General features: G+C 40.1%; 1 protein-coding gene across 1 annotated transcript in view; it reads right to left on the bottom strand.

Annotated features, from left to right (window-relative positions):
• Nucleotides 1–24,932, bottom strand: part of CFAP43 (cilia and flagella associated protein 43) — a 106,358-nt gene that overhangs the window by 35,716 nt on the left and 45,710 nt on the right. The window contains exons 14-24 of the mRNA XM_004701290.2: nucleotides 24,037–24,209; nucleotides 22,993–23,142; nucleotides 20,081–20,211; nucleotides 17,434–17,581; nucleotides 13,964–14,068; nucleotides 13,514–13,591; nucleotides 11,988–12,113; nucleotides 5,364–5,468; nucleotides 3,591–3,707; nucleotides 2,458–2,685; nucleotides 701–907 (exon numbers count right to left, since the gene is read on the bottom strand). Of these exons, the coding sequence (XP_004701347.1) occupies nucleotides 701–907; nucleotides 2,458–2,685; nucleotides 3,591–3,707; nucleotides 5,364–5,468; nucleotides 11,988–12,113; nucleotides 13,514–13,591; nucleotides 13,964–14,068; nucleotides 17,434–17,581; nucleotides 20,081–20,211; nucleotides 22,993–23,142; nucleotides 24,037–24,209 (1,568 nt within the window). The remainder of the gene's footprint in view (nucleotides 1–700; nucleotides 908–2,457; nucleotides 2,686–3,590; nucleotides 3,708–5,363; nucleotides 5,469–11,987; nucleotides 12,114–13,513; nucleotides 13,592–13,963; nucleotides 14,069–17,433; nucleotides 17,582–20,080; nucleotides 20,212–22,992; nucleotides 23,143–24,036; nucleotides 24,210–24,932) is intronic.

Raw genomic sequence — 24,932 nt, 5'->3', positions numbered from 1 at the left:
AGGGAGGGAGGGGGGAAATGGGGAGCTGATACCAATGGCTCAAGTAGAAAGCAAATGTTTTGAAAATGTTGATGGCAACAAATGTACAAATGTGCCTGACATAATGGATGGATGTATGGATTGTGATAAGAGTTGTACGAGCCCCCAAGAAAATGACTAAAAAGAAAAAGAATATATTGGCAACTACTCCTGAACCAAACGCCCTTTAACAAAGTTATGCTGCGAGCCCTTTTTCTCTGAAGCCCCTACAACCCTAATGACTCATCTAATTATCAGAGCTCCACCAGCAGCCCTCTCCCATTGTGACTCAGTTTCCCTGTGCACAGGCCCCAGACCCAAGCTGGATCAGGAGTCCTTTCCCAGGCAACTCTGGAACCGGGACTAAGAGACTAGTTCAGTCTAGCTGCTCTATGGAACAGGAGCGTTATAAGGTGGAAAGTACTAGAAGAAACTGAAATGCAGACAGGTTAGTCAGGAGAGAAAGAAAGAGGACTTCCGGACTCGTCACGACTCGTCACGAGCTCGGGTCTCTGGTTCCTCTTCTCTCCAGGCTCAGTCTTATGTCCCCGGGAGCCTGTGGGAGTCATAAACTAGATCTTATCGTTGCCAAGGCAACACCAATGGATTTTCTGATTTATAGCCAAGAGTGCTCCTGACAATGTCCCCAGGAAGAAGGAAAAGGGACAAGTCCAGGCCGTACCTCACTTTCCTCCACAACCAGGGTTCTCTCAGGCACCTCACTATCTTCTAATTCTGGTTGCCAGATCTTGTCTTCCAACTCCAGATCTGTAATAATTTCTTGAATTCTTACATTTCTTTCCTTCACACGTGCAATTTCGAACTCTTTTTGTTTAAATGAAGCATTAAACTCTTTATTAAAAACAGTTTTGACCTTGTAGATGATATCCTGAAACATCAATAGGTTACCGAAAGCATGTCACAAATTATCTTTTTCCTGGTAAATGAGCCCATAATTCTACTTTCCCTTCCAAAGGCATTCCACAAATAACCTTTTTAAAATATTATGTTCAGCCATTCTGAGGTTCAAGAATCTACGGTGGCATATGACCTGAGGTAGGATTAAAGCAACAGCATAACTGTTATACCAGAATCTAGTTCCTGAAATATAAATTATAACTCAATATACAGGTCTGTTGACAAATGCTTATGCTGGGTGACTTAAAAGCTTATCAGGCTATTTCTTTGAATTTTGCATGGATAGTTAATAATTTATCAAAAACTATTTTAAGGTGATTTAAATTGGGAAATGTCTTTTATTAGGAATTTAGTTTGGGGGCAGATATGGAGAAGAGGAGATGGTCTTAGAAGCTGGTTGGAAAATCTCCCAGGGAGATACAAGCACACATAATAGTGCTTCTTTATAGGGATGAGCCATTTTCAAGTGGAAAGGGAACCTAAGCTAGCCAGCTGGACCAGCCAATTCTTAAAATGGCAGTGGGTTCACATAGATTTCATCCACGGTGGCTGCCAGATAGAGCAACTCAAAGCAGGCATTATTTTTACCATCAGTGATCCCTCTAAGCAACTACCCGAGCGAAGATGGAACTCCTGAAGTCAGGTGGAAAGATGATCTTAACGGCTGGTATCAGGATTTCCCAGAGTACCTTTGCTAGATCAGTTCCATAATAAAACAGCCAGAAGCCTAGACCCGGAGGACAGGGGTCAGCAGAAGCCGAGCTGTGTGTAACTGTGAGGAGTAAGCAGTTATCCAGAAGTTGGAGGAGAAGAACAAAGAAGGACAGGACGAGAGCGTGATGTGGTAGTAGGCTGGGACTCACGCTGCAGACATGAAGGCCTTTCAAGAACAGAAATAGCCGGCCTTAAGTGTGACACTGTCTGCATTGGCATAATCTCCATTCTTGCATTTCTAGGAACCTTTCTGAGGGTTTTGGGGTATGTACAGATATATTTTGGGACTAACTTGCTCCGTGCAAAGGCATGAATAGAAGCTTAGACCCCAGGAGGCCCCATTCCTTATGACCGAGTCCTGGAATTTATAGAGATCTTCCAGAGCAAATCGCATCCCAGGTTAAAGGATTCAGCAATTGTATCTTGAGTTTACAGGAAGGTCTTAACAGATAGGAGTTACACAGAAGATGGGATTCAAGGGTTTCTTTGATTTTGTGCTTAAGTGAAGAGTAATGAATTGTGGTGTTAGTCAGTGTAAGATATTAATGGAAACCTTAATCTTGTAAAAACCAGTCCAAATGGATGCCAGCAACTCTGTTATAAAATCACATATATTAGGTATAGATTTAAAACTGTACTTTACGACACTGCTGTTTCAGGGGCAAGCACATTAGCTATCTGTATATTTCTTTATGTGCGTTAAAGTCACCATGTGGTTGACATTAGAGTTCAATTTGAGCTTTTGGGAAATAACTGATGGGAGATAATTTTTAGAAAGGTTTGAGGATAAAGATAAAATTCACTCACCTTCAGTAATATAATTTGGTCAATCTTCTCTTCTCTGGAGTGAAGTTCCAACTGGCTTTGCAAATAAGTAGTATCCACCCAAAAATCTGTACTCTGGCTGCCAAGCAGGTAATTGGGCAAGTTGGCATTTTTTATTGTCACGTTTTCTTCTTCCTCTTCATCATCCTCCTCGTGATGCTTTTTGCTTAAGGATACTGTAGACTCAACCTCTACAATTTCCTTCCGCAACTAAAGATGGAAGATGATATGGAAGTCATTCAACAATAAAGATTCTCTCAAGGGCAATTTTTTTTGACAACTTAATGATTTCAACTATCATTTTAAGATGTTTAATTATCTTGCCAACAACTGAATGCAAAGTGAAGGGTAGACTCTGAAACTGTTACCAAGCAGACTTAAAGCTTCAGAAATGGGGAAAATCCAAGTATAGAGAAGGTAAAAATTGTCCTTAAGAGTATATAATGTATATGTTTTTGAGTCAGGATCATACCTGCTTATGAGTATTTTCAGTCTTTTTCGGTACCTAAATATTAATATATATAAATTATATATATATATATATTCATATTTTACCAAACAACTAGCTCTTATAGGGCTGGTGGGCATGGGGTAAGAATAATTAAGTATACCTTCCTTCTGTATTTCAGAGAGCGCAGCTGCCAAGTGCTGGCTGACACAAAACTACATCAAAGAGACTGTGGGTCTAGTGGTTGGCCAGAGAGCTGCTAAAGAAGCTGGGATGTCTTAAGTCCATCAAAGTAGATTCTTACAATAGAACATAAAAGTGGGATGGGTGGATGATCATGGCCTCTGACCAGGGCAAAAGACAAAGTCTCAAGTCTCATTTTTCAGTCTATTTTCATATTTAAAGATTAACCAGTGCTGGATAGCATGTAGGTTAACACTTTTAAAGTTTCAAATTGCACTCTTGCGCCTGACTTACGATGTGGATACAGGACTGTAAATAGAATATGTTCTACAAGTGAACAGGGGATGACAATATAAATGCAAAAAACACCCCATCTACATTTATCTTAAACCGCATGCCAACTCAAATCTATCTGGAGAACCTGAAATAAAGTGCATAATTTATAAAAAATAGAATGTATGAAGGGATAGATTTAAAACCGTACTTTAAGACACTCTGTTTCGATCTTCTTTTGCTGTAAAACTTTCTCCAATTCTTTCAGCTCTTCAGCTGTGCGCTCTTTCATTGGGAAGTTCTCAACTACATAGGGTAGGTGAAAGCACTCGGGGACAAAAGAGATGAAATAAATGTTTAGTACATCTGGGTGTGTTTTCCCCTATTAAATTTAATACCAAAAGTAGAATATCTTCCATGAGTGAAATTGGCCAGAGAAACATCTTCAAAAGAAAGCAATATATGTCATGAGTATAGTATAGTTCCCCATATCCACAGTACCATATTCCGTATTTATAGCTTTCCATGGTCTGAAATAGTACATGGAACATTCCAGAGTTTAAACACTTTGTAAATTTCAAATGGCATGCTTTTCTGGGTAGCAGGATGAAATCTTGTTCCATCCCACCTGGGATGGGGAATCATCCCTTTGCCTGGCATATCCACGCTGCACCTGCTCGTCACCAAGTAACCATCTCTACTATCAGATCGACTGTTGTGGCATCAACGTGGCTTGTGTTCAAGTAACCCTTATTTTATTTAATGACAGCTCCATTTATCATTCATTATTGTTGTTCATCTCTTACTGTGCCTAATTTATAAATTAAACTTTATCATAAGTATGTACATATCAGGGAAAACCTATGTAGTACACGTAGGGATTTGGTGCTATCCTTGGTTTTAGGCATCCACTAAGGGTCTTGGAACACATCCCCCATCGATAAAGGGGGAATACTGTATTGGAATAGGCTGTATTGGTGTAATCTTTGGATAACAAGACTATGCTTGGATTGCTTGGATGAAGAATGCATTTCAAGATCAGTAGCTCTTACTGAGGGGCTCTTGTAACCTTAAGGAGTCCTGGTGGGCCAGTGATAACCACTGAGTCAGCAGATGGAGCCTGCTAATTGCTCTGTGGGAGGAAGATGTAGCAGTTTGCATCTGTAAATATGTACAACCTAGGGAATCCATAAGACAGTTCTATTCTGTCTCACAGAGTTACTATGACTTGATGACAATGGATTTATTTTGCAACTTGGGGACATTTGGCAATGTCTGGAGACATTTTTGATCATCATGACTGAGATGAGGAGGTCCTATTGGTATCCAGTTGCTAAACATCTTACAATGCTTAGGACAGCCTTTTACAGCCAAGAGTTATTGAGCCCCAAAAGTGCTGTGGTTGAGAGACTTTCTTGTACAGCAATACTCAGTCACGTCAAGTTGAGGGTGACATATGCTTCCTTATCCAAACAGCAGCATGTTTGAACGTGGGAGAGGTGCTGTCAACTGTTTCTCTAGGACCACAGGCATCAACCAAGACTTTTGGTCATTCTATAAGAACAGGGAGGATATGCTGGGAGGAAGGGAAACACAAAGGCCCTTGAGCAATTGTGAAGGTAAGCACAGATGGAAACAGGAAGGCTGTGATGTCCACCATTTAATCTGCATGACACCGGCGTGAGGTGGTCTTTTGAAATAGCATGAGTGAAGGTCCCGTTACAGAGGAAAGAAGGAAAGGGCTGCTAAGGCAAACATTGAGAAACTCTGCCCAAGAGGGATATAAGCGGTGAGCAGAGAGGAAAGAAGGGCAAGAGAAAGTGGCCCGCCCTAGTGGACTCTTGCACACTTCCAAATGGGAAAAGGACAGCTTTGAGTTGTTTGCTATGCATGGATTTTGTGAAATATATATATATTTTTTGTCATGAGATTTGCATGGAAAATTCTCATCAGTCCATGTCTGTATATATGTTATATATGTCACCTTCAGAGAACGGCCTTTCACAGTCATCGAATTCCAGCATTCCCCTTTGATTAGATCAGCCAAATAGTTTTTGGCTAGGTTCTCCATCTCGCTGTCTTTTTTTATCTTGGAGATCATGGATGAAGAAAAAAGTAAAAAGCAAAACAAGAAAAAAAGAAAAGTGAGATTTCTTAAAATAACAATATCAATTTTCAGATTAACTCCCAACTCTGCCCTGTAGGGATGCTATAGGTCAGAACTGACTTGACAGCACATAACGGCAAGTCACTATTACACATTGAATAACAGAGCCTGGTTGTTTATCCCTGGTCCACTGAGTTGCACTTTGGGGAGAACACTCCTCTGTCTTTGCAAATGTTTCCTGAAGCAGGAATCCTTGAAAACTGGGTGTTAACACCATTGTGTTTAGGAGAGCAGGTTACATAGGTGAAAGAAGTCAGATGTGAGAATAGACACCTCTCTGGGTTAGAAAGAGGGTCAGAGGTGGACTGGAGCTTCCATATACACAACGGTGCAGGTGGGGATGCGGACCCACTATGACACCTGTCTGCTCTTGCTTATCGTTACTTTATCCTCAGTGCCTAGACTGTGACTGTCATAAATACTGCAGGATGGTTATCAATAAATGATTCAGAATAAATGAATGAATGGATAAATGATAACCTCAGGTGAGTTTTACCTTATTGAGTAAAAAATGCTGAAAGACTTTTCGTCATGATTAAATCTATTTGAAGCCTTCCAAGCCCTACCTCATTAATGGATTTCACAAGCTGCCCTTCTTTCTGTATTTCCACCTCAATCATCAAAGAGCATGTTTAACAGAATCCTGGAGAGGGGTGGGGTGGGAGTGGGCACATAGTGGAAAATTCCCTCCTAGAGATATCAGCCATTTTGGGTATAGTTGCTAAATCAATTCTAAAACACCTAAATGTCCTTAAATCCAGCTATATTCCATTCTCCTGTTCAGAAAATAAATATTTTTATACTCGCCCTGCAACTTGACTGTGAGTTTGTCATGTTGTGATGTCCTGCATGTTGCTACAATCCTGGAAGCTGTGGCAGTGGTACTTCAAATACCAGCAGGGTCACCGGTGGTGGACAGGTTTCCTCAGAGCTTCCTGACAAGACTAGAAAGGACTAGGTGATCTACTTCTGAAAAACTTGACCAGTAAAAACCTTTGGAATAGTAGCAGAACATTGATACCATGCCAGATGATGAGCCGATCCGGTTGGAAGGCACATAAAACACAGAGGGGGAACAGCTGCCTCCACAAAGGAGAGCTGACCTTAGTGACCACTGTGAATACAGTATAGCTTTCAGGACCTTCCTTTGTTGATGTGGCATGGCTCAACATGAAAAGAAACAGCTGCCAACAGCCATTAATAATCAGGAATGCATGAAGGATGAACCTAGGAAAACTGGAAATTATCCAAAAGGGAATGGAACGCTTGAAGGTCCATGTCTTCTTAGGCATTAGTGAGCTGAAAGGCACTAGCATTGCCGTTTTCAACTGGGCAGTCATGAATGAGGTGTACGGTGGCCAAGGGAAAGAGCACAGAGGAATAGTGTCGCATTCATTGTCAAAAAGAACCTTTCCAGATCTCTTTTCCGAAGTACATCACTGTCAGTGATAAGGTCATGTCCATATGCCTGCAAGGAAGGAGGGATCCTGGTGGCTTGGGATTTTGGGATTGAAACACATGTCTGCTGAGCAAAAGGTTGGGAGTTCCAACCCATGAGCTGCTCCATGGGAGAAAGATTGGCAGTCTGCTCTCATGAAGATTTACAGCCTTGGAACCCTGTCAACCCGATGCAATATCATCAGCCAGAACAAGGTGTGGGGCAGAATAGACCACCAATTCTTCATATGCATCTTTATAGCTAAGGTGCACTTCTTGTAGACTGCATATTAAAGGTTTATATTTTTATCCATTCTGTTAGTCTTTGTCTTTTAACAGGTGAATTCCATCCATTTACATTCAATGTTGTTATTTGTAAATATGACTTTGTTGATGTCATTCTATTATATGTTTCTTTTATAGTATTACTGGTTTTAGATTTTTCATGTCGTTCTGCTGGTATTTGTCTTGTTACTCTCTTTACTGTTTTTGTTTTTATCTTATTGTTTGTCTTGTTAATATGGTTTTCATTTCATTTTGTTGAAGCTTTAATTTTTTCTTTCTAGGTTGTTTGTGTTTTAGATTTTCTTTCCAATTTCAAAGTGTTTGTTGTATTTGGGGAGTGGTCAACATCTTCTCCATTCAAGTACTTAGTGACTACCCTGTTCCCTCTGATCTTATTTATTTTTATCTTTATAGTAAATGTTGTCGACAATTCATTGTTTTAATTAATTTAGTTCTATTTCCCAGTGAATATTGCTTCAATGAATGTTTCCTTCATAATGATTTATTGTCCAATATTTTTAGGTTGCTGTTTGTTTTTTGTTATAGATTTTCTCTTTATAGAACTTTTGTTATTGTTTTTATAAAGATGGTTGTGTTTTCATAAATCCCTGTAGCATTTCCTTGTATGTAAATGTCTTTATTTCTCACTCATAATTATCCCTCAAATATGAGGGATAATTTTGCTGGGTATAGGATTCTTGCCTGACAATATTTTTCTATATATATGGGTTTTTTTGCGGGGGGTCAGTATTTTGAATATATCATTCCCTTGCTTGTTGCCTCAATTCTATCAGTGGAAAAATCTGGACTTATCCTGATATCTTGGACTTTTTATGTAAGTTTTCTTTTTTTCCATGCAGATTTCAGGATTGTTTCCTTATCCTTAATATTAAAAATTTTAATTATTATATGTTGAGGTGATTTCCTTTTTTAGGTCAGTTCTGTTTGGTGTTCTATGGATTTGGTACATAGTTATTTTATGTCCTGACATGAGGTTATAGAAGTTCTCCGTTAATATTTCACCGATTATTTTCTCAGTAGCGGTTATTTATTCTTTCTGTTATGAGACATTTATCAAGGGTATGTTGTCCTTTTGATGGTGTCCCATAGAATTCTTAGATTGTCTTCTGGGTTTGTATGCTTGCTTATTTGTTTTGTCATTTTTTTTTAACCTGGTTGCCCTGTATTTTGTTCTGGAGAGATTCCGCTTCAAGATCTCCGAGTCTTGGGTCTCATATTGGTATGTTGTTTTGATCTTTTACAGTGCTGTCAAGTTCTGATATTTTGGTATTTACCTTTTGTATTTCTGTTTGAAGTCATTGTATTATTTCTAATTCTTCATCCATTTTGTTGGCATGTTCTTTCAAGACACATCTGAGTTCTTGAATTATGCACGTTTCCCCTCTTTATCTATTTTTTCCTCTAAACTGGAGACCATCGCTGTAATCTCAGTCTTGGGAAGATCAGTGCACCTTCCCTCCTCCAGGAGCTCCCCTGGTCCCACATTTGTGTGTGGTGCAGTTACTGGGGCTATTCCTCCTGCTCCCACAAGGGTGTGGAGATCAATTTCTGTCTCTGAGATAAGGTGTGTTTATGAGTTAATTTGTCTTTTATGTTTAACCCTGAATGCAGAGTTATCTGCGCACACCTGCTGTGAAACCTGGATAGTCAAGGGAGGCCAGGCGATTCCACACCAGTCTAGCCTTAACAGGGGCAAAGTCAGCAAATAATTAAAAATCAGAGAATAGGGAAAATATATCAAGCTAATGACAGCCTAAAGAAAGCAGGAGTAGCAATATTAATCTCAGACAAAATAGACATCAAAGTTAATGACATAATGAGAGACAAAGAAGGTCACTATATAATTATGAAATCTTTAATTGAAGAAGAAACCATAACCAAATTTAATGTGTACATATCAAATGAAAGACCATCAAAATACATTAATCAAATTCTTATAGAAATGAAGAAACAAATAGATCATAATATGATAACATTAAGAGATTTAAATACATCACTTTCAACTACATATTGATTAACTGGAGAGAAAATCAACAAAGATACAAAAGTATTAAATTAACACACTCTACTTGATCTCATAGATATTTCACTCCACAAAAATTCATTTCGCTTTCTTCTCCAGTATTCACAGAAGCTATTCTCAAATCTAACCTATTTTAGGTTATAAAGCAAGCATCATTAAGTTAAAAAACATTGAGATAATATAATCCATCTTTTCAGATCATAACGCTGCAAAATTAGAAATCAACCATAGAATCTTCAGCTCCAAAACTCCAAATACATGGAAATTGAATGAAATTTTACTCAAGAACCACTGGGTGATTGAAGAAATAAGGAACACAATGAAAAGATTCCTTGAAACAAATGAGAACAAAAACACAACATCTCAAAACCTTTGGGACATGGCAAAAGCAGGATGCGAACAGCAGTTTGTAGAAATATCTGCACACATCAACGAAGCAAAAAGAATGAAAATTAATACCTTGACACATCAACTGTAATTGGAAAAATTTCACCAAGACAGACCATCATATGCTAGAAGAAAAAACTAGGGAAGAAATCAATGAATAAGAAAAAATTTAAAACTATGGATAAACCACCAAGACAAGAAGTTGGCTCTTTGAAAAGAACAAAATTAATAAAGCACTGGCAAACCTAACAATGGAAAAGAATGAGGGGGGCGGATGTACAAATAAGAAATTAAACAGATGATATTACAACAGAACCAAATAAGATAAAAACAATATCCTAACAAGAAAAATACTAATAAGCCAATTTTTAAAATGGGCACAAGACATCAATATACACTCTACCAAAGACAGCATATAGGCAGCCAACAGTCAAATGAAAAAATGTCATGATCATTAGAAATAAGAGAAATACATATTAAAACGAGATATCACCTTACTCTGACACTTCAATAAAATAGAAAATTTTAAATGCTGGAGAGATACATTGCTGGTGGGACTGTTGCATTGTAAAACCATCATGGAAATCAGTCTGGTACCTCCTGAAACAAATGCAACTCCACGTACCGTTCGATCCAGCAGTATCCCTACTGGTTATATACCCTAAAGAAATTAAGAATGTAATATACAGGGGAAAAATGAGGACCTAATGTCGGGGGTTTAAATGGAGAGAAAATGTTTTGAGAAATGATGTACAAATACGCTTTACACAATTGATGTGTGTATGGATTGGGATAACAGTTGTATGAGCCCCTAATAAAATGTTTAAAAAAAAAAGAATGTAATATACATGGACATATGTACACCTAAGTTTATTGCACAATAGATAAACAAAAACATGGAAACAACCCAAAATAACCCAAAAACATGGAAACAACCCAACTATAGAGGAATGGATAAACAAGCTCAGGTACATTCATACTATGGAATTTTGTATATCAATGAAAAATAATGACAATGCTCTTAAACACCACAAGACAAGGACAAAACTAGAGAATACTATGCTTAGCAAACTCGATCTTAAAAAGATGAATATTGAATATCACCATTATTATAAGCAAAACAAAGAAGAAGAAATGTGGTCTATACATCAAAAAACAGGACTTTGATGACTATGAGAAGACCAGGGCTGCAGGTCAGAAAAGGGAGAGGAAAGGAATTGGGAGTTGGGTGGTGGGGAGAAGGGCAAAAATGTTGGGTTTAACAGGAAAAATAAAATAAAAATTGCTCCATGAAGAAAAAAAAAGAAACCACCTCAAACCCTCCAGATTCCTTACTCTACAGATCTCAATATTGGTCTGAGTGTCTAAAAAAGGAGGAAAACTAAAACTGATGTGGAATGGGAGTTTTCAGTGACAAGTTCATTTCAAATATATGGGAAAACCGAAATGCTCATATGCAAGTTCAAGTTGAAGCTGAAGAAATGTGGTTTAGATATCAAAACAAAAACAAAAACTTGGAAACAACCCCAAACCCCAACTATAGAGGAATGGATAAACAAGCTCTGGTGCATTCATACTATGGAATTTTGTATATCAATGAAAAATAATGATATCGCTCTTAAACATCACAAGACAAGGACAAAACTAGAGAATACTATGCTTAGCAAACTCAATCTTAGAAAGACGAATATTCAATATCACATTATAAGCAAAACAACACTATAAGACAAGTTTACAAGCACCAGAGTATGACCTTGAGTCCATGTATCCCCTTGGCTCTAGAGACCATCTCAAGAATCCTCTCGACACACTGAGCACTAATGACCCAAGACCAGTCAATTTGTGAGGAAGGGAGGTAGGGAGATACAGAAGGATGGCCAGGGAGAGGGTGAGAGAGAGCAAGAAGGGTGAGAAAGAGAAAGAAGGTGTGTGTGGGCGGGGGAGCGGAGGGGGGGAGTATTTCAATTAACTTTCTACAAGCAGAAGTATTCAAAGATGGCATGAGGGAGCAGAAGAGATTTCTAACACTCTTCATATGAAGAGTAGCAGAAGGTTAGCGTGAGTGTAACAGAAAAAGACTGATTGGATTGGATGGCTTTCTTTTCCTTCTCGCCTAAGTTCAATGATTCATCCATCCACTCTATCTGTGTGTCCTAACTTGGCTTTATTTACATTATGCTAGAAATCTTCTGCGTTGTCTGCATTATTCTAGAAAAGCACTCTTTCCTGTTTTTTTACTTCTCTCATTACAGCATTATGATACTCCGTTTAAACCTTGCCATCCATACCTTTGCTATTTCTTCCTCACTCTCATCGTGAAGCCTTTCCAACTCTTCAAGATCCAGGCTAAATTCTTTTTGTTCTAATCTGGCAACAAAGGCCAAGCTTTCATTTTCTTCCATCATACTCGCAACCTGAATTTTAAAACAGGAGAGGGCAGCAACAAGCAAGGAATTAAACTTTAGAGATGGGTTTCCAGCCCCATTAGACAAACAATTTTTAAAAATAGATGTTTTATTGACCTACATGTAACTACTGAGTAAAGAATAAGTTTGTGGAGTTACTGTGGTTATTGAAACAAATGTTCTGGATTTTCAAAATATTAAAAAAGACCAGATTCACTGGTCCAGTAGAGACTGGTGGACTCAAAAGACTATAGTTCTTAGCTATCCTTCATGCCTGGCACTGAACCCAAGCCTGGGGATCAACCTGCAGCCAAATAATAGGCCTATAACGTGAGTAGTAATACTAGGGAGGAATGTAATCCTCAGTACAATCAACCACCAGAGTTCAAAAGGGCAGTATTTCCCCCAAAACAAAGGTCAGAAGTCAGGAAAGGGCAAGACAGAAAGACAACTGGAAATATGGAACCCAGAGAGGAAGTGGGAAGAGTCTTTTTACATTGAGAAGATTGCACCAATGTCCTGAAACAAAATGTGTATATATTGTTGAATGGAAAACGGATTTGTTCTGTAAACTATCACACAAACTACAATGTAAAAAAGGAGAAGAAAAAGAATAAATAGGGGCCTGACTCAGGAGGTAGGTGAGGGGATTCCTCGGAACTTGAGGAGGAAAAATTCTTCGGACAACAGCTGTGCTCTTGGTCTAGAGAGCACGATTCAGATTGCTCGAGGTCCGAGGTTTCCAGGGGGAAAACGCACTGACGGATTAATTATCTCAGGTAGTTAAGTGTATTGGAAAGATTTCCTAGTACCTAGTGAGGATTTGAAAAGGCACTTAAAAAGGTTTAATGCAAAACCAAGAAAATTAAACATTTCAGGGAAAACAAAGTTCTAATAATGGAACTGTAATACAGGATCCCTGGAGGCAAAAACAAACATCTATGCCCACAGCTGCTAACTGGAAGGGTAAAGCTCTGAACCCACTCAATGGCTCTATGGGAGAAAGATGTAGTGATCTGCAAGGGGAGGGGGAAAAAAAAGGGAAAATGAGCTGATTCCGGGAACCCAAGAGGCAAGCGAATTTTGGGAATAATGAGGGCAACAAATGTATAGATGTGCTTTACACAATTGATCTATGTATTGTGATGAATTGTATGAGCCCCAATACATTGATTTTAAAAAAATTAAATGAGATATAACACATTGGAAAAAGACAAGTAAACTACTTCTTGTATATAGTGAAATGTGATAAAAATTGTACCCTATGAAAATTCCCCAGAAAACTGAGCTTACAAGCAGAGAAGAAAAAGTTGGTATAGCTCTTCAGGCTATCTTAAACAAAACAAATTTCCAATAGTCCTTTTAGAACGAGATCCAAATGTATTAGTATATAAAATCCTAATACTCACCATCCTAACAAGTGCTTTGATTCCTTTTTTAATGTCTTTCCTTTTCTTGGAGAACTGGTTAACCTCTTCTTTAATGGCCTGGAACGATGCAAAATAATCATTTAACAAATAAAGAGAAAGAGTACATTGGGTAGAGAGATAGGTATCCCCTCTCAACAAACAGATTCTTTTTTTTTTTTAAGTGATAATGTCAAGGGTACATAATAAACAAAGGCAAACTCACTGTAAACCCCTGCGTAAGTCTAATAGCTACTATAGTTATGTGACCACTGAAAAACTTGGACAGAATGCTAATTATAGGGTCAATGGAAATGAAAAATTAAGTTGTGAATAGTTACCAAAAGGAAAGCAATATGTCATCAGGCTAAACCCAGACACTTTCCACAGGAAACCAAATTATGTGGTGCACCTGCAGAACATTATTTCAAGCATAGCCCATGTCTGATTTACCTCTTGACTTTTTGTTTGCATCCAGGATATTTTTTTAATGTCTTGAGCTGAGGGCATTTCCTCTTGTGAGGACTCAATTCTTATTGGCATGTTTTCTTGAGGTTCCTTCGAAGAAAAGACAATTTCAGAATTCAGTCTAGAAGTCATCAAGTTCTCCTCCTGACCTATCCCATGTAACCACCTTGGATCTCTTTGTACTTTTTGCATTTTTCTATTACAATAGCAAATATTTTGACTAAAAAATTCAAGAAGATTTGTTAAGAATTCAACAAACCATCAAAAAAACCCAACAAAACAAAAACCATCATTGAGGATGGGAGGGGAGAGATAGGGGGGGGAAAGGAGCTTATACCAAAGGTTTCAATAGAAAGTAAATGTTTAAAAATAATGATGGCAACTTATGTACAAATATGCTTGATACAATTGATGTATGGATTGTTATAAGAGCTGTGAGAACCCCCAATAAAATGATCTTGAAATGAAAAAAAGAATACATCATGATCAAGTGGGATTCATACCAGGTATATGCAAAGATGGTTTAATATTAGAAAAACAATCAATGTAATCCACCATAAATACAAAATTAAGGATAAGAATATATGATTATATCAATCAATGCAGAACTGACATTTGATAAAATTCAACATCGATTCTGAATTTTAAAAAACACTCAATAAAATATGCTAGAAAGGAAATTCCTCAATAAAGTTAAGTTTATATATGCAAAACCAATGGCACGCATCTCACTCGTGGAAAGAGTGGAAAAAAGTCCACCTTCAAACAGGAACCAGATCGGGTTGCTCTGTGTCACTGCTCATATTTAGTGTACTCCTTAAATTCTTAGCCAGAGCTATATGACATCAAACGCGATTGAAGCAGCAGTTCTCAACCTGTGGGTTGCGACCCCTTTGGGGGTCGAGTGACCCTTGCACAGGGGTCACCTTATTTATAACAGTAGCAAAATTACAGTTATGAAGTAGCAATGAAAATAATTTTATGGTTGGGGGATCACCACAACATGAGGAACTGTGTTAAAGGGTCACAGCATTAGGAAAGTTGAGAATCACTGTATTAAAAGCATCCACATGGGCACAGAAGAAACAAAACTCAATTGGATTCTTGCATATTAAAGAAGATGACAGTGACAGGGAAATTAAAAGAACAATATTATTTATATTAACTACCCAAAATATATCTAGGAATAAATCTTGCCAGAGAAACAAAAGACATACAAAGAAAACTATGAAACAATTCCACAAGAACCAAAAGACTTACACAGAGAATGTTCCACACTCCTGGATAGGAAGACTAAATATAGTGAAAATGTCAATGTTACAAAAACACTTTATAAATTCAATGCAATTTCAATCCAAATCCCAGTACAATTCTTCAAAGAAATGGAAAAATTACTCACCAATGTTATGTGGCAAGGAAAGAAACCCAGGATAAGCAAAATATATTAGTATTTTATTTAGGAAAATATAATCATGACTTATGGACACTCCATTGTAACCAATCATTCCCATGGGCCATATCCTCAGTTCTGTACAACCATTTTGTTGTTTGTCCACAACCTCCTGTTCCATAGAATGCCTCCTCCAGCAACTACATTTTCTGACTCACCTAGGCAGCAATCCTTTGACCTGCTACCTCCCAACTCCCACTTTAAACATAATCTCTCTCTCACTCTCTCTCTCTCACTCACATACACACACATGTGCGCGTGCGCACACATACATTTGACTTATCAGAACCCTCAACCAAGTTTGCAAGGCCCTAAATTTTGTTAAACTTAACAATCCACCTTCTCTATGTTTGTATTGGGCCCATAAATGTGACTATAGGCAAGCTCTCCCCGCAGGTGGCCTGACTCAATTCATGGTCATGAACTCGGCAACCACATAATTTGTTGTCCACCTTTAGTTTAAAAAAAAAAGATCACCATGAGTCAAATTGACTTCCCCCATGAGTCAAATTGACTTCCCCATCTCTTTCTCCTTGTTCAAACCTCCTCCTCCATTCCTCCCCATCTCCACGCATGGCACTTGTTTTATACAGTTTTTCAAATTGTTCAGAATGTTGGGAGTTATCCTTGAGTCCATTCTGTCCTTCTCCTCGTTGTCCGATCCATCAGTGATTTCTGTCAACTAGACCTCTGAAACCTAGCTGAAATCTCCCATATCTTTTCTTCTCCACAACCTCTCCTCTGCCTTTGTCATCTTTACATGGACCTCTGCCAAAATGTTCCAACTAATGTCCTTGCTTCCACTCTTGCTCCCCCTTACAGGAAATATTCTCCATATAGCAGCAAATGATTATTAAAAATGTAAATACTATCTTATTAAATCTCTTCCCAGAACACTTTTTAAGAGGTTCTCATAACACATAGGACAAAATCACAACTCTCCGCCCAGCCTTACTCTGTCTCTTCCCACCTCTATGTCCTCATCTCTTCCCACTGTCTCCTTTGCTCACTTCAACTGTACCGACCTTTTTAGGTCCTCAAACACACGAAGCTCTTTCATACCTTTTCCCTTGTCCCTAAGTGCCCTTGTCACCAAATCCTTACCTTGGCATCCCATGTCACTTCTTTTATTTCAGATCTTGGCTTAAATGCCTACTTCTCAGTGAGGCTATCTATCAAAGCTCTGTCACACCAAGCCGTTTTTCTTTGGCAACTATAGCTTGTCACTGTTTGTTTGTTTGTTTGTTTATCAGCCTTCCTCATCCTCCAATTAGAATGTAAGTTCTAGTTTATTCATAGCTAGATCCCTACAGCCTAGCACACTGTAGGGCTTTCAGTGAGTATTTGTTCATGGAATGATTGGCTGTTGTTTGCTGGCAAGGGTCATCCTAACTAATAAAAAACAAAGTTTCCATCAAGTTGACTCCCTTTTATAGTGACCAAGGTGTGCCAGTGCAGGACCGAGCTACAGAGAGTTTCACTGACTTCTTTTGGCCTGAAGTAGATCACCAGGTCTTTCTTCAGGGGTATCTCTGGGTGGATACAGAACACCAAATTCTGGAGTAGTAGTGAGCAGGATAGTAGTTTGCCCTGTCCAGGGGCTCTTCCTAAATAATATATGTGATGTCACTGAGCTGCTAACCATAAGGTCAGTTGTTCAAAACCACCAGCCTCCTGGTAGTAGAAAGATGAGTCTTTCTACTCCCCTAATTGTTTGTTTGTTTTTAACTACTAGAGAGGCTTATTTGGCAAAGCACCAGTATTGTTAGTATAGTCCCTGCTCCCAGGCAAACCTAGATCTTTGTATTATGATTTGGATGACATCTGAGATGTTTATTTGTGACTGGTTTGAGAAAATAAGAATATTTATTCTCAGATATAGTTCAGACTCTTTGGGGAAATCATGGAATACCTGGTAAAGAAGAACATTATTAAATATTAGCTTAACGTAAACAGCAAGTTGCATATCGATTTTAATGAAAAAGAAAACCACATTGGACTTAACTGTATTTTCATTTCCCAGTTCCAAATCTAAGGATTGTTTTGACATAGATTTTATATAGCTATGCTCCTCTTCTATGGTATTGTTCAGAGAAGACAAAAGTTTCAGGTAGTGATCAAGACTGTTAGTCGCTAAGAGGCCTCCAAAGCGCCTAAATTAATAAAAAGAAAACATGTAGGCAACAAAAGCACAAGTTTAAAAGATCAACCTAGACCTATTATTACCATATATCTAACCATTTTTTAACCAAGTAAGAAATATGAGGACAACTGCCCACTCGAAACCTCTAAACCCAGTCTATTTCCAGCTCATTGATTCCAATTCACGGTGACCCTCCATAAGGCATCTGAGCCGGTCAATCTTTATGGAGACGGACACCCTTGTTCGTTTCCCTTCAAGTGACTGGTGGGTCTGAACTACCCGTTTGCAGCTCACAGAGTTCTCTACGTCTCGTAGGTGAACTTTTTCCTGGATGACAGGACACAACAAGCCTCTTGACCTCTCAGGGCTGACCTCTCTAATGCCTTCCCCAAGCTCTTACCCAACATTGTCCTCTGCATCCACCTGGGTCATTGCACAGGAAAGCCATTGGAATAGCTGAGTCTACATGCTAAGGAGTGCTGGTGGCACTATGTGTTAGGTGTTGTGCTATCTGATCCCATACAGATTTGTAGTCTCAGAAATCCTATATGCGTCAGAAGTGACTCCATGGCAGGGGATTTTGTTGATGTCTGGTTTTAAGAATATGCTAGGTATTGTGTACATGTATGGGGCGGGGGGCGGCTGTTAAAGCTCCTGGAAAAATGGAAGTGATAAATAATGGCACTGTGGTGGCACAGCGGGTTACATGTTGAGCTGCTAACCGAAAAGTTGGTGGTTTGAACCCACTAGCTGCAGAAAGATGAGAGCCTGCTACCAAGAAGATCTACAGCCTCGGGAACCCTATGCAACAGATCTCCTCTGGTTCCTGAGTCAGCTTCAGATATGCTTATTTCTATCATCTCATTTAGCCTTCCTGTTGAGGATCTTGCTATTACTTTCCTTCAATACACTGGGGTTTCACACCTTAGTGTCCCTTGCTGTCCTGCGTTGACACTGAGTCCATTCTGACTCCTTTGACGCTGACTCCCCCCACCCCACCCCCGTGCACAGCATTCTACTGTATTCCAAAGAATTTTCAAGGCCATGACCATTCAGAAGTAGGTTGCTGGGTTGGTCTTCTGAGCTGCATGTAGGTGGGTTTCAATCACCAGCTTTTCAGCTAGTAGTCCAGCCTGAGCTTAACCATTTGCACCACTCCGGGACTCCTTGCATCACCTCGTGGGCTGGTCAAAATACAGATTCCCCGGGCCTCACCTGCAGAGATTCTGGTACAGGAAGTCTAGGAAGCCCAAAGAATGTTCGATTCTAACAAATTCACAGGTGCTGGGTAGCACTGTTAGCAAAGAGTTAAGAGAGGCTAAGTCACATGGACTGGAGACCTGTTGGTGTAGTAGGTTACCCATTGGGCTACTAACTGCAAGGTTAAGAGTTCAAATCCACCAGGCACTCCATGGAAGAAAGATGAGGCTTTCTGTCCCTTTAAAGATTTAAAGTCTGGAAGCCCAAAGGGGCAGTTCTACCCTGTGCTATAGAATCACTGTGAGTCTGAATCAACTGACAGTGAGTTTAAGTTGTATGTATGCGGTCACACACTAATAAATCTTAGACCAAAGTTTCAAAGCCAGTTTTGTTTTGAGACCAACATCTGTGCACTTAATTACCAATGGACCAAAATATCTTTACCTTCATAAATAGGGTTCTGGTATGTGTTGGATGTTATGTGAGATGTTATTTTTTTGCTAATATATGAAGACTTGAGAGCAAGGGAAGGAGCTCAGAGGGCACATTGGTTAAGCGCTTGGTTGTTAACCAAAGAGTTGGGAGTTAAAACCCACCAGCTGCTCCATACGACAGACATGACAGTCTGCTCCAGGAGGACTACAGGTGTGCAAACTTGATGGCAATGGGTTAAGGAATGAGGTAAAAGTTAATATCTTATTCATTGATGTTAAGGAATGAGGTAAAAGTTAATATCTTATTCACTGACGTAGGCAAAAAAATGGATGAAATTATGGTCTTAAAATGACACTTTGAAATGAAGTGCAACCCAAACTCATGATACAACCATCTCAGCCATGCTTAACATGCTCGCCGTGTTGTTGTGACAGGCCTTTTACTTATCTGGATCTAAGCAAAGGGACCCCTGGTGGCCTAGTGGTTATGAGCTGGGCTGCAATCCCCAAGTTCAACAGTTTGAAACCAGCAGCCAATCTGTGGGAGAAAGACTGGTCTTTCTAGTCCAGTAGACAGTTGTGCAGTTCTACCCTGTCCTACAGGGTCGCTGTAAGTAGACATGGACTCTGTGGCAGGGAGACCTAAGCAAATTCAAAATAATTTCATATGAAATAATTTAATTCAAAAATATAATTAGTAAAATGTGTATACAAACTCATACAAGTAGCAGAGTTGCTAGAGGTAAGTATGACCTTTTAAAGTTATCTACTATTCAGAATTATTCTCATCCCCCATGTTCCGCAGCAGTGGGGGAAAGAGAGTGAGGACTGATCACCGCAGCCTGGTGGAGCTGGTGACTGGGCAGGATACGTACTTCCACTTCAAAGCAACAAGAGTACTGTCAGTTTTCCCATTCACCAGGATGTCCTGTCCATCCAATGAAATGGTCAGTGACTGAATCCCTTGCCCCTGGTAAGAATGGCTCCGACACCGAGCAAATATTTCCTAAACAAAACACAGAAATTATAAACTACATAGTTTTCTAAGAGGAGTGCATGCATTTTTGTTGATTACCAGGTAGTGCAGGGGGCTGGCTACCTATTCGGCTGCTAAACCCAAGGAAAGCAGTTCAAAACCACCAGCTGCTCCATGGGTAAAAGATGAGGCTTTCTACTCCTGTAAAAACGTATAGTCTCCGAAACCCCCAGGGACAGTTCTTCTCTGTCCTGTGGGGTTAGTCTTAGTTTTAGTTAGATGACAGTGGGGCTACTGGGTTGTTTTCCTCCCTCTTTGTGAAGAACATTTTACTTGGAAGGACAGCAGCTTCTGGGTGAGATTACTTAAAATTACCAGTTCAAAACATGTCCAAAAATATGGATTCCTTCTCCAACTACCTTTAGGAAGTAGGGAAGGCAGGCAATTATTATTACAAATTCACAATAGGAAAATCGGACTTGAAAAAAGTTAATGCAGTTGCTGGAACTGCAAGGCGAGGGTGGGAATTTGGGCCAGCAGAGATGGCAAATGCAGGTGCCTTTAGGAAGTTGGCAGGTTTCATCCTTATGTGAGGAGGCTGAGGGTGATGAAGGAGGGGTGGGGAGCACCATCAAGAGTGTAAGAGAGCATGTCTCATTGGAGAATTCTAATTAAGGTAATTCATGCAATACTTCATTGACCAAACAAAACACATTTCACACAAATTTGGTATACAGAGCAATGGTTTGAACTCCTGGACTAAAGTCTAAGACTTCTATCTCACATTGGTGTCTTAACCATAAAGTCTTAAAAAATGGTTTTTGTTGCTATTTTTCAATAGATAATACATTGAAATGACAAAAAATTCAAAAAGAATATGAGCACACAATGAAAGTATCTTGCATGTCCCCATCTCCTAACTGCGTCATATCTCCCACAGACAGTCTGGAATTAGTCACTCAAGTGTCCTTTCAAGCTTTTACAAATGTACATCCTAAGCAAAACAGGCTATATTCCTACCCCCATTGTACACAATTGTAGCATACCACATATATTATGTATTTTGCTTTTTTCCCCTTAGCATTATTTCTTGGGGCTCTTTCTATGTTAGTGCAGAAAGATTTCATAGTATGTTATTGTATGTGTCATTTCCTTACATACTATCTCTATAATCTCTTAAATACAACTCTGTCCTGCTCTGGCAAATAAGAGAATCCCACTACCCACTGGCCATCGGATTAATCCCAACTCACAGTGACCCAGCAGAACCGAGCTGCCCCATAGGGTTTCCAAGACTGTGATCTTCAGGGAAGCACATCGCCATCTCTCTGCTGCACAGCAGCCAGCGGGTCTGAGGCCAGTGAGGAGATTTCCTTTTGTCGTCAAGTGTGCAACCACTGTGCCTCCAGGACTCCAAAGAAAAGGTTGGAGCATCCATGTGTCAAGCACATTGGTACATTTGTGGCCATCATCATTCTCAAAACATTTGCTTTCTACTTGGCATCAGCTCCTCATTTTCCCCTCCCTCCCCGCCCTCCTCCCTCATGAACCCTGGATAATTTATAAATTATGATTATTTTGTCATGTCTTACACTGTCCGATGTCTCCCTTCACCCACTTTTCTGTTTTGAGAATGTTGATGGCAGCAAATGTACAAATGTGCTTGACACAGTAGATGTGGATGTATGGATTGTGATAAGAGTTGTACGAGCCTCCAATGATTAAAATAAAAAGAAAGTAAATGTCTAGAAAATAATGAGGGCAACATATGTACAAATATGTTTGATGCAATTGACATATGGATTATTATAAGAGCTGTAAGAGCCCCCAATAAAATATTCTTTTAATTAAAAAGAAAAAGAAAAGAAAAGGTTGTAGCAGTTTGCAAATAGTTCACTTAAGGATAATCTCTGGGCTCTTCCAGATTGATCCTATATATCAGTGGTTCTCAACCTTCCTAATGCCATGACCCTTTAATACAGTTCATGTTGTGGTGACCCCCCCCACCATAAAATTATTTTCGTTGCTACTTCATAACTGTAATTTTGCTACCGTTATGAATCGGGTGACCCCTGTGAAAGGTTGAGAACTGCTGCTATATATTATTAGCAAGTTCACATTTGCCTAACTGTATTCCAAGCATGTTTCTTGTAGGGCTGAATGAGAAGGGTCAGGATGTACACAAGCAGTGGTCCAGAGTGTCAGTGGCTTCATGGGAGGGGTCCCAGGGAGGGGCCCTGTGAGAAGCACCATAGGTGTGGTGTAGAAACCCGACCTCATTAAGTGGTCCTGACGACCAGGACACCTGGAAAAGTATCCCCCAGGTGTTATTTTAGTTTTTCAGCCTGCTGAAAAGAATGGAAACCGGATATGGGAGCAGCTTCTGGCCAAGAGGAGGTGGGGCCGCGGCAGGCAGCCTGCAGACCCCAGGAGAAAGAGGGACAGAGAGAGCCTTCCCTTGATCTCAGAGGAGCAACGAAGCTCAGTGACATGCAGTGAGCTGCCAAGCCAGACACCTCGGAAAGTACTAGACTAGTAAAGCATCTCGCACCCAGACCCCAGGCTCTGCATTTGCACCTCTCACCCGCCTGGCTGGGGCTCCCTCCGGCAGAGAGCACAGCACCCCATCTAAGAACGTCAATGAAAGCTTCTAGTGGTGACACCATCAGCAGCAGATAGGGTGTGATAAATGGGTTCGTTTAAAAGAGTTTCAATGCCCTAATTCTTTTTTGAAGTGCATTTTTTTCTTATACTAGATCATTATGTATTGCTCACAATTTCAAAAAAAAAAAAAAGAAAAGAAAAGCTTACTAAAGTTTGAACATCTCGGATATACAGGATTCCACCCTTCACTGTGCTTAGGAGCCATAGCCCATGCGAAGACAAGTAGAGTTTTCCAGGGCCGTGTTGTCTGCTTTGTAGTTTTTGAAATGGTTTAAGAAAACAAACACCAGTATGCTCCTGCCAATCAAACACAAGGATCGCTTATTAGCAAAAATCAGGGGGTGACCCCTAAGGGTTTGTGGTTATTCAGGTACCCAAACTCCAACCCAACCAACCCCACTCAGAGTTTCCAAAACTGTACATCTCTGTACATCTCTGCCAGAGCACAGTTTCCAAAACTGTACATCTCGGCCAGAGCAGGCAGCCTCGGCTTGCTCCCTCAGGGTGGCTGGTGGGTTTCAAGCACTGTTGGGCTGGCAGCCGATCCCAGCGCCACCAGGGCTTCCTTGGGCACAGGACAGACACTGCCGTTGGTCACACACGGATAGATGATGAAGTGGGCGCCTGTGTTTAGACCAGGTTTTCACCTGTGCTAGTAAATAGAAGTCTGTTTCCACCAACTAAGAAGCGTCAGCTTTGTAGATTAGCTTCAAGATCCCAGCCTACAGGGGGATGCTTTCCCTCATTCTCATGTAACCCATGCTCGAGCGAAAAGAAATGTATCAGTTTCCCCCCACGTGGCTTGCTACACTGCGTTAGGGCTCAGGTGCAAAGTTCCATGGAAAACCAGCTCCCCTAAACTTCCCAGGGCTGGTGGGACAGATTTCCAAATGCTAGGCTGTTGTTGTTTGTGTTTTTGAAGGCATTAGACGAATGTGTCACCTGCCTGTTTATCTGAAAAGCATAATGGATGGGACAAAAGCATGGGGTGGTTCGAGTATGTTTTAAGATGGGTCAACAAATAAAGTGAATGTATGTCGAATGCAAGGAGGTGGTATCAGTATGTCTAAGGCAGACGTTCGGACGACTCGACTGCTTGGGTGGAGCAGTTAAGAAGAGTAAGTCCGATTCGGCCATGCCGTAACTCTTGCTTGCTAAGAGAAACGAGCACACACATAAGCTTTGGCTTACATTGGGGGGAAGAAGATAGCTGCAGATGTATGGCACCTGATCACAGAAACCCAGAATCCGCTGGCTTTGAAAATCCAAGACTGCGGAGCAGAGAACGTGCTCGATCTCATACAGGAGCTTGTGAATGAATATCTCTTGCAGCCTCCCTCTTTTATCCATGAGGGATTCGGCAACTGGGAGATCGAGGAAGAGGAGAGATCACTTGCACTGTGGTTTGATTTTATGAATCCTTATGAACAAATATCAAAAGCCAAATGAGACACTGAAATGCCTGTTGAATAGTGCAGGGCTGAGCCTGTTCATCCCAACTCACAAGGAGCCCACTGGACCATGGGTTTGCTCAGACTGGACATCTTTAAGGAAGCCTATTGGCACTCTTTCTTTCAAAGAGAGACTGGTAGTTCACACTGCCAATCTTCTGGTAAGAGGCTTAGTCCTTAACCCCTGGTCCCAGGGCTCCTTTTTGCAGAAGCTATGAAGTGATCCAAACAAAACCTTCACCTCAGTCCATTTTAGGACATTTCTTTTTCCTTTTACTTATTGTTGTTAGCTCCCAACTCTGCCCCCCACTCAACCTCCCCCACCATGCCCCTAGGAAACTATTAATCCAGTTGTTATCTCTATAGATCTATTTATCCTGGGTTTCATATACAGAAAAACCTACAAAATCCCAAAAGGAACAAACGAAAAGCATTTCCATGAGAAATACTGGAGTATTCAGTAACTGATCTTGGTTAAAATGTCTTTTGTAAGGCACTGGGTAGATTTTTGATCGAGTAAGTAAATATCATTAAGAAAAAGTCACACTGGCATAACTCTCACTGCCACGGAGTCCCTTCTGACTCATAGTGACCCTATAGGGCAGCACAGAACTGCCCCCGTGGGCTAGTGAGGCG

Source organism: Echinops telfairi, unplaced genomic scaffold (genome assembly GCF_000313985.2).
Source record: "Echinops telfairi isolate 266 unplaced genomic scaffold, ASM31398v2 ScPeMD7_70;HRSCAF=299, whole genome shotgun sequence".
In the NCBI taxonomy this organism is placed as follows: Eukaryota; Metazoa; Chordata; class Mammalia; order Afrosoricida; family Tenrecidae; genus Echinops; species Echinops telfairi.
This window is presented reverse-complemented; position numbering and strand designations above follow the sequence as displayed.